The sequence below is a fragment of the Morone saxatilis genome, unplaced genomic scaffold (genome assembly GCF_004916995.1).
Source record: "Morone saxatilis isolate NCDOM2014 unplaced genomic scaffold, NCSU_SB_2.0 Contig23, whole genome shotgun sequence".
NCBI lineage: Eukaryota > Metazoa > Chordata > Actinopteri > Moronidae > Morone > Morone saxatilis.
Window position 1 is genome coordinate 6,210,607 of NW_023339796.1, and position 10,338 is coordinate 6,220,944.

The 10,338-nt window shown below is 43.2% G+C and overlaps 1 protein-coding gene across 1 annotated transcript in view; it reads left to right on the plus strand.

Moving 5' to 3' along the window:
• The window catches only part of acvr2ba (activin A receptor type 2Ba), a 15,920-nt gene that overhangs the window by 1,885 nt on the left and 3,697 nt on the right, over positions 1-10,338 (plus strand). Inside the window, exons 2-5 of the mRNA XM_035670363.1 lie at positions 6,359-6,566; positions 8,741-8,856; positions 9,406-9,557; positions 9,829-9,972. Of these exons, the coding sequence (XP_035526256.1) occupies positions 6,359-6,566; positions 8,741-8,856; positions 9,406-9,557; positions 9,829-9,972 (620 nt within the window). The remainder of the gene's footprint in view (positions 1-6,358; positions 6,567-8,740; positions 8,857-9,405; positions 9,558-9,828; positions 9,973-10,338) is intronic.

The following is a 10,338-nucleotide window of genomic DNA, read 5'->3' on the forward strand; positions in this document are numbered from 1 at the left end:
TCTCTGCCTTTTCGCGTCTCGCGTCCTTTTTGCCCGCCCGGCTGGCGTCGGTCTCCGGCCCTCCTCCGCGTCGCCGCCTGTCCCTGTGGCGCAGCGGAGCGCTGCTGCCGCCCTGGAGTGGCCGCCGCGCCCCCATCCCGTCCTGTTCGCCGCGGCGCCTCTTTCTCCCCTCGCCTCTCCGTCCCTGGCCATCCGCCCGCACGGGCCGCGAATCCTCCGCGGCCCCCACCCCCCCCTGTCCCAGTCCTCTCCCGCTGCCCTCTTGTTGGTGCTGTAACTCCCCGGCTGCCGACACCTGTTTGCCTTTGCTTTGTTGTTCTTTTTGTCCTGACCTTCCTTCACCGGCCTGCCATCCACGTAGTGAACCTCCCCTATCTTCACTCTTATTTCCATTTTCTTCTAACCTTTTCATGTGCACTCAGATATGACTTACCAATCATCTTGTAGAAATGGGCCTCAGCTTGATTTAGTTTTATTGCTTTCCTTATTATATGCCATAACTCCAATACCTATAAGTGTTGTGCTTTCCTTCAACACTTAAAATGGATCCATTACCAAGTTACAATGAGACCTCTGTGGATACGCACTGAGCGCAAGATTAAATAGGTACTGGTGGACATCTTTAAATTATCTAGGAGAGAAATGAATTTACTTTTTCAGTCAGTTAAAAACAAAAATTGCAGCCTGATCAAATATCAAAAGCAATGCTTTGCTAAAAACTGTCCAAAAAGAAAGGAGTCAGCAGCCTTAAAAACCACAAAAGAAATCAATACAAGTGGAGTGTAAAAGAATCCAGTATGAACATAGAAAACTGAAACCTACATATACAGTGTATAATAAAAACGAATGAAAGAAGATGCTTGCACAAGGTTAAAAAAAAACTGCCTGGGGAGCTCTGCTACCATCTAGTCTCCCCATCTTACCTACACACCAAGTGCCAGAACAACGCTCCACCCCTAGCGCGGCGCCGTGCCTCTGCAACAGTCGCACCTCGCGCAGGGCGGGACTTCTCGCGCGCAACAGAGCGAGGAAGCTGCACCAAACACACAAAACGACAAAAACTATGTGGATTTATCTAACCTACTAACCATCGCCAAAGAACTGGCAAACACCCAGTAAAAAAACCTAACAAACATACAAACCTCCAACCCGCCCGACCATCTCATGCAATCCGCACCCTTGGACGTTTGATCCTCTCAACTTTCCAGCTTATTACTTCAGTTCTACTCTCACCCATAGTCCAGCGCCCCACCACAAGCGAGTGCTATGCCAATCAAAGTATGATATTCATTACAATGCAGTGTACCTCGGCACCAGACGCAATAAATCGCACGCTGTACCCATCATAACAGCCTTATAACTACCTACCAACAACTTCACTACCTCTATCCCTAATTCTTCAGTGGTTGTTCCTCTTCTTTCTTTTACACTTTATGCCACCACCTCGCAATCATTTTCCCAGAATAAATTCTCCCAGGATTTCGCAGCACCAATGGCAAAGTGCAAACAAAAAAATGAGCCACTTTATGCTTTCTTCCTCTTCCAAACTGTCATGACACCACACCCAGAAGTCACGTATATCCTCTTTAAAGGTTTTGCCTCATAGCTCTATTTGAGTTCAGGGTCAATATAGGATAGCTAAAAATTTTGTCTTGGAAGTTACTCAGGCCTGGTTTTACCGGGAGCACGATTACCTATGGCCAACCTCTTACCTAAGCCACTACTTGCTTTTGACATCGGCTGGTGTCCACAAAGCATGCATTAGGTCTCTGGATGTCACACAGACGTACGAAAAGCAGAGAGGCGGACCGGCTGAAAGGCACCTGCCCTTAATGGCATTCTTAACAATGTATCTGCTGATTTTCCCTGAATGACATGGGATTATTCATTCTACACAAAGGAACGTCCTGTCTTCGTCTTTGAAAGAGCTTGGTACTAATCTTACAACTGCAACTATGTGCCATGAGCATTCTTTATTATAACTATCTACTTTATGCAATGAAGTACACGCCTTGATTTACGTGGTCTAATGGAGGTATGCATTCTTCTCTAAGTTGGGGGGAATCTACCAAAGGAGAAAGCCCATACCAAGCTTTACGTCTGAGGCAAAATGAACGTCAAACTTAACTCTTTTGACAAAGAAAATACTTCTAAAAGTGGATTGTCTTGTCGCTGGGACGTACCTTGCGATGAGTGGGTAAGGTTTCGACTCTATTCCCTTGAACAAAAACAATCCTTTTTTAAAAAATGCTTAATGCCTGGACACGATTCTTTTAGGAACAGTACTCCAGCAGAACGTACGTTTAAAAGACATTATCGCTTTTTTCGGAAGATCAAATATGCTCCTCGTGGTTTGTGATAAAAAGTATATTAAACATGATTAATGTAATGAGCTATGGTTCGGGCTCTATTCCGTTAGTTTTGCAAGTGTTTGAGAATAAGTGTTTTATCATTTTGAACACTGTTCTGAGGTGGCGAATGACCCATCTTCAGAACGCAATAACATTCTCTTAAGACTACACCTCCTCTTATTGTATACTCTACTCTAAAAATAGGTCAGCTTATTTTTAGCAAACCTCCCACCTATCGCATAAATATCATTCCAGATACCTTTCAAAAAACAACGAATTTTATTATTCTAAACCTTTTTGGGGAGGCTGTAAGAAGACATTTCAGCATACATTGAAACGAGCAGCCAATGCTTATACTATTTTACCCCTTAAGTAGATATACGAGCTAATTTAGATTTTGAACATTTTTTTTTTTTTTTTTTTTTTTTGTAAATGGTGGTTAACGCTGTATTGAATGTGAATTCCTAAAATACCAAATTGAACCAATAAGAATTGCGTAGGAAACCTACGACTTTGTATCGGCATTTTTTAATTCAAAATACTGCAGCAAACATTTATTATCGTATAACCACGATTTTTTTTTTCATTTTATTAGAGAACGCTATAAATAATTTGAGTTTTCACTTATTTAATAGATACGTTAATAGAATAAATAAATTATAGTTCTAAAAAACAGTGGTGCCAATTATTCCGAAAAACCGTCACTTTTAAACCCCGGGCTAAATTTTGCATCCATATAGAGCCGAAACCAGTGGACTATAGAACCACAAACTCATGCAACACACGAAAAGCTGCACACGTGTTGTATCAGCTAACCGGAAAATAAACCGTGGAAAAAAAACCCAACATCCTTTCTCCAACACCTTCACATTCTTTCCATTAGGCTTTGCTATAATTAAAAAAAAATAACGTGATGAAATATCGATATCGAGGCCCGAAAAATAAAGCCATTGTCAGGCCCCGTGCTATCTACGGTGTCGTGCTAGGTCAACTCCGCTGCTGCCCTGAAATTCCCCTCTTTTGTGATTTTACCAGCGAGTCCCGGGTTTCCTGTTGTCGCAAGCCCCCCATCTCCCCATGTTGGAAGAAGCCAATTTTGGACAAAAACAAAGATCAAGTAAAGCATGCCAATGTAAACCCCGACCACGATCCTCCGATGCCACCGCGGTGCGGTCCTATTCAAGTGAGATAACCTCCAAAAACGAGCGCCGGTTTTTCGTGCTCGAATGGTTATAACGGCATTCCCCAAAAATTCGGTGTTTCTGGATCCACCTTTCCGGACGCGAAATGCAACGCACCTATTAAATGTACTTAACAGTCTGGCAGTCCAATTAATCGCCTCCTATTCTTTTCTCGGCAACAATGGTGCCAGCGGCCGGCGGCTATTGATCACGCGCTGTGGTGGTGGTGGTGGTAGGCTGCGGAGTGGACCGGAGGCTGTGGTCGCTTTTTGATCCTGGACTGATGTTTTTGGACCAACTTCTGAGTCATTTTATATGTTCGCGACGGAAATTAGGTGGGGAACCTCTGTCCTGTAATTCTATGCAAACGAACCATTGTCTTTTTCCCCGTGGCTGACTTTTGTTTCACTTCCTTCTGGTGTTAACTTTATCGCAGGTAAGCTGCCATTCTTGTTGGTGGTGAATTTGCAAGTTTTTTATTTTTTTTTTCCCTTCTTCTTTCCGCTGAAGTCGTTAGTCCCGAGGCAGACCACATTTGTGTGTGTTTGTGTGGAAATTATCGTGGCGTTTGAAAATGTCGACCCGCGACCGAGTTATATCGTGTTTTCGCCCTGTGCTTGATTAACCATCTTTTGTTAGTTCATGTTGGTATTCTTAGCGGTTCAGCTGTGGGGATTTTATTGCGTTCCTTACCCAATAATCGCGCCCCTTTTCTGCGGATGGTTGCTCTCCCCTTTCACAGACGGCACTCAGAGTTTTACACACGGCAATTATTCTAGCTTATATTGGCTGCGACTTTTTCATTTTTTTGAAAACCAAAGCACATTAAATTGCCCCCGTCTTCTCATGTTGAGACGACACCCCTTCCAACAATATATCATACATAACACAGTGGAGACCTTGTGCGTCGTGGCCCTTGTTCGGTTGAACAGCTCGCTACCGACACCCATCTGAAGGCATTGCACTGCATCAAACCATCCCTGTAAACCTCGTTTATAGCTACATCTCAGGGTCTGCGACTCTTGTTTGTGGTGCAACAGGCCCGAACAAGAGCCTCTGAAAAACACACACTTTTTTTCCCCTCTGAGCACCACTCGAAGAAAATCAGCTGGCTGTTTTTTTGTTTTTTTTTTTGGGGAAGAAGTAAGGGGAGAAGGAAAGTTTTTTTTTGAAGGGACAGCCGCTGTTTGTCCTGAAGTCGGGGTCCTTACCCCTCCGATCGATGGTTACTGTTACATATCCGCTTCTTTGACCTCTTTGTACCACGTGAAATCTGAACCATGGGGGCTTTGTTTTTTCTTTTTTGTTGCTCTTTTTTGTTTTTGCAAACTCACACGAGGGGTGTTTAGGTGGCCCCTAAGCCTTAGGCGGAGCCCCATTATTGTTGACTAAAACGTTGGCTTTGAGTAACAATGAGATATCTCCCCCTCGCACACACACACAAAAACCACACCACACCACCTCTCACGAAAACGTTTTTACATTTTTCCTCGAACTGTAACGAAAAATTTCAAATTGAGGATCAGCTGTCTCTGTGTGCCAAAACTCTACTCGGCTGTGGCTAATGTCCTTTATCCGGTTATAGATTTACGTGCTAGTCTCGGAGTGTTTGGTCAATAGTAATTGCTTGCTTGCTCCTGATCATGTTGTTGTTGGTGTAAGCCTCGGTAAGTGACCAGAGGGAGGGGGAGGGGGGGTCTGATGGGGCAAGTGAATGCTGTTGTATGTAAGAAGTCCTCCCCGGATCATGTGACCAAAAGATATCAGAAAAATTGCCATCTCGGCTCATTATGGACCCATTTTGGAGCATCCACTGCTCTGTGTGTGTTTGTTGTGTGTGTGGGGGTGTTGTTTTTTTCCTATACTATTCACCTCCCTCCTTCCATCTTTTTAATAATGAGAATGTGATGTCTGGCCCATTGCGTTCATCCCTATTTCTGCTATATGAAATCCATTGTATGCCTCCTGGACAACTAAATGTTAATGTAAGTGGATTGGCGTGCCAGAGAGAGAGAGAAGAAGGTGAGAGAGGGAGTGAGTGAGTGAGGGAGTGAGGGAGTGTGTCTGTGTGTGTGAGATGGGTTGGTGGGGGTAACACTGGGGGATGGGCGGCCTCCTATAGGCAGAGATTTAAAGAGACATGCACTATTTTTTCTGTGAACAAAGATTAGGCATGAATGTCCAAGCGCTGTTGTGAATTACACGTACAGCGTATTTATCTGCTTCAGTATTCGTCAAAACACGCTCGAGTGTGCCCAACATTAAACCCACAGAGAGGAAGAATACAACCTTTTTCAATTAGGAATTGTGCAATAGTAGGAGACTGACAGCTATTGTTACATATCGCCTTGGTTATGGGGAACTATTTCCTGCTAAATGACAGTAAAAGCCCTTAAAGAAGAAGGTCTTATCTGTCCTTCCAGATGTGTCACACTCCAGCAGGATACAAGAGTCCTTATCTATAGAAGTAGCATGCCTGTGTGTGTGGTGTGTTTCTGTGCCACAGCAGGGCATACCATTGTTTTTCTTTAGCTAATTAAATTCTGTCATTTTTCCTCCTTTTTAGTTGTTACTCTGTGAAAAGATCTTTTAGTGAATGGGATTATGCAGAACTACTATTCAGCAACAATTTCTTAGCCCAGAGGAACTCCCTTTTTACTACAGAGAGCTCCCAAACTTGGCCGGGTGCCAGAGCGATGATAGAGGCTCTGCTCAGAGATGTTTCTTCGTGGCACAGAGCGGATCCTGCGCCATATGTCGGTGCTTCCGCCGTTGCGTTTCAATTCATTACGATGTGAGCTGACTGAGGCCTTCTGTCCGTCTCAGGGTACAGTCTGGGCGAAGCAGAGACCCGGGAGTGTGTGTACTACAATGATAACTGGCGTACGGAGAGGACCAACCAGAGCGGCTTCGAGCGCTGCGAGGGGGAGAAGGACAAGCGACTGCACTGTTATGCCTCCTGGCTCAACTCCTCAGGGACCATCAAGCTGGTGAAGAAAGGCTGCTGGCTGGACGACTTCAACTGCTATGACAGGTCGGGTCACTGAGCGAGGTCATCCCCACTGTGCATTTACATTTATATTTTAGTTGTCTGGTTCATACCCAGAGTGACTGACAGCGACAACAACAAAAATATGTGCCCACGTGTAACACATCTTTATCTGTTTCACCTGGGGCGGAAATACAAGCTCCAGGGAAATACATGTCAGTTCCTCAATTAGTTGACAGAACAAAAATTCCATTTGAATGATTTATCTAGCTAAACATTTGCTGGTTTCAGCCTCTCCAATGGGAGGGGTAGCTGTTTCTATTTCACAGTAGATTCAGTATTTGGGTTTTGGCGTTTAGAAAACCGTCAGTTTGAAGATATCATATTGTTGGATGGATCAACAGATTTATCAATATGGAAATCTTCAGCTGCAGCCCTAAAAACATCCACGCTTGAAACAAAACATGACATGACATAAAATACAAAAAAGATGCAAGATTTCTAAAATGAACCGAGGTCCATTTGCCTTGGTTCATTAACAAACACATACTCCTACGGATATTGTACATACGCGCTGTACTACTTGCACACTGAACATGAGGCTAAGAATAGAAGTATATAGGGCTGCAGCTAACATCCATACATCAAGGTGTAGGATTTAGTGGCATCTAGTAGGACACGCAACAAACACAAACCCCCCTATCTAGGGCCAGTTTTTGGCTTGTCCCTTCTGGGCTACTGTAGAAACATGGTGGTTCAACCAGGTGGACTCCATGGAAGGCGCGACCCGTGTCGTCTGTAGATATAAGCAGCTCATTCTAAGCTTTGTTACTCACTTGTGAAAATACAAGGTTGTGGGTTAGGATTAGGGTTAGGGTTTTTTGGCCAACAGATCCTCTTAAATGTTACACACTTTTAATCTGTGAAATGGCTTAAAATGTCATACAATTCCAGGTAACACATTCAAATTACCTTTTTAGTCTGATCAATAGTCCAAACCCCAAAGATATTCAATTTACAATGATCTAAACTAGGGAAAAGCAGAACAGGCATTTGCTTGTAAAACCCCCACTAAAACGACTCATATAGGTCTAGATACATTTTCTGTCAATCGGGTAATCTCCAATGTAACCTACTGCTACAACACATGCTTAGTATTTCTGGGGGAAACCAGATAGTCTGCATCGACAGTGCAGTGTGTAGCTCAGTGTCCAATATCTGATGATGGCAGAAAGATACGGTGTCACCAGACCACTCAGGATTTTGTAAGTCAGGAGGAGAATTTTCAACTAGCCTTTATCAGCAGCCAGTGCAGCGCTTTGTGGCCCGATAAAACTTTCTAGTCTTTAATATTCAAGCCACAGCATTTTTGAACAAGCTCTGGTGACTCATGAAGGCAGGCTGGAGAAAACAGAACTATAATATTTGGCCCTAAATGACACATCTGTGTGTGTGTATAAAGACCACTAGCCACCAAAAAAATATGTTGTTTTTCTGTGGTGTGTTTTAGCCTTTTTATTCCCTTTGTAATATTAAAAGTATTTCGAAGGATAAGGTGGCTGCTTTTATGAGTGCCACAGTGGCATGTTAATGTAGAAAAGCAAGGACTACATTCAACCAAAAGAATATTTTCAAAAGCCATGCTGGAATGGGATGTGCAAAAATTGTAGGTTTAGACACAGGTACAAATTTGTTGACAGTTTCAGGGGAAATAGCTATGGTCTAGCTAAGTGCTATTGGCTGCAATTACAACTATAAAGGGAATCTCAGACCTGGAAAAAGTAAGTTTTATTCTGATCAGTTTAATCTGAGTGAAAGGCTCCAGCAAGCGATGAACATGTGAGCAATTTTGAGTAAGCTGAGAGATGTTACAAAGACTAATTATAGTATTTAAGAGCACTTCCCCAGTCATAAAGTGTTAGAACCTCTGTGTGGCTCACACCATGGCAACATTACTAGTAACTAATACCGAGTACATGAGTAAAAGTCAGAGTTATGACAATAAACAGGATGAATATGTTTTTTTCCGTTTAGGGTTTCTGTACAGCAGAAGCAGAGCGAAGAGAAAAACGAGTCTCAGACTCTCACCTACTTGGTTCTTCAAATTAGTCGAGATCACAAAACCATATGTAACTTTTACTATCATGGGTTTGACAACTATCTGGTTTTGACATTTGTCTCTCAAAGCAGTGATGTAGGTGTGTCATTTACCGTTTTAGGCAAGAGTGTGTCTCCATGGAGGAAAACCCTCAGGTCTTCTTCTGCTGCTGCGAGGGCAACTACTGCAATGAACGATTCACCCACCTTCCTGACATGATTGGCAGTGGCAACCGAGGTGAGCGGCAAATGCATCCTACAAATAGTACAAGCAAAAAAGGTCTTTGCTTTTCCCCTCCAATTAGTGGGAGTGAAGCTTAGCGTTGCATATAGTAAAAAACATCCTGTATGTCACATTATATTTAAAGCACTGTTGAATTTTACATAGACTTTGTGGAGCCCCCCCTTTTAAATATTGATAAAATGCTAAACATAAGTTACATGTTCTATTATAATACAATTTGGTGAATGAATGAATACTGAGGTCATTTGCTCTCTTTGTATGTGGTGGTGCAGCATTCAGTGCCTTTTTATTTGCATAGTCCAATACTGACTTTCAGCTGACAAGACAGTGACAAATAGATTTTAAACACACCATCACTTCCCTATTTCTTGCAGACTGTAGTGACTTAGTCAGTAAGGATCAACATTGGACTATCTAGATAAAATGTTACCCCATCTCTTTTAAAACCAGGCCTCACTTTCTGTGGGGGACGCTCGTGATGCTGCTGATAACCTACAAGTCATGAAGATGACATTCTGTAATCATTCTGTTCCTCCCTGGCAGTGAAAATACGGCCTCCACCCCGAGTGCCGTCCCTGCTCAACGTGCTGGTGTACTCCCTGCTGCCTCTCTGTGTGCTGTCCCTGGCCCTTGTTCTGGCCCTGTGGATGTACCGCCACCGCAAACCTCCTTACGGCCACGTAGACCTGAGCGAGGTGAGACAGAGAGGCTTTACCCCAGTCTGACTCTCTCTTTCAAAGTGCTAATCTGTGGCACTAAGAGATCAGTCTCTCGCTTCATGTTTTCTGTTTGATAAAGTTTGAGTTTCTGTACTGCTCATCAACCGTAGTGACTGCTGCTGCTATTTATCCTAATCACCCAGTTCTTCTGTTGTTATCCTGTAGTCATTTTTAGAAAAGGCAAAAGAAGTGCTAACATCATTAAAGATAGATTTTCATTCATTTTCATTGTTTCCTTGTTATTCAGGATCCTGGACCAGCTCCTCCATCCCCCTTGGTGGGTTTGAAACCACTACAGCTGCTGGAAATCAAAGCTAGGGGGCGCTTTGGTTGCGTTTGGAAGGCCCAGTTGATGAGCGAATATGTTGCTGTCAAGATCTTCCCCGTTCAGGTATGTCAGCAGGCTAATCACTTTTAGTCTTGTCGAATGCTGTTTTGTCGCTCCAGTTTTGTCCCTTTTGATTTCTGAAGTCCTCAAAGACTCTTCTAACCATCTGAGGGAATTCATATCCCCTCTCAAGTTGGGGACTGTATTTTTTTAATCCAGTTAGCCACAAATGACACATGTTCGTAAAACAGCACAATGTTAAAGTTCTTTTGAATGAAAACATAAAACATTGGAAGGTAACATCAATATATACCAATGTAACTGATATCTTTTACAAATTGAGAAAGGAGATATGTCATTTCTGGTTGCCATCTTTGTCGGGGAAAAGAGGTACAATAAGTCAAACATCTTTTTCCATCTCAGAGTCTC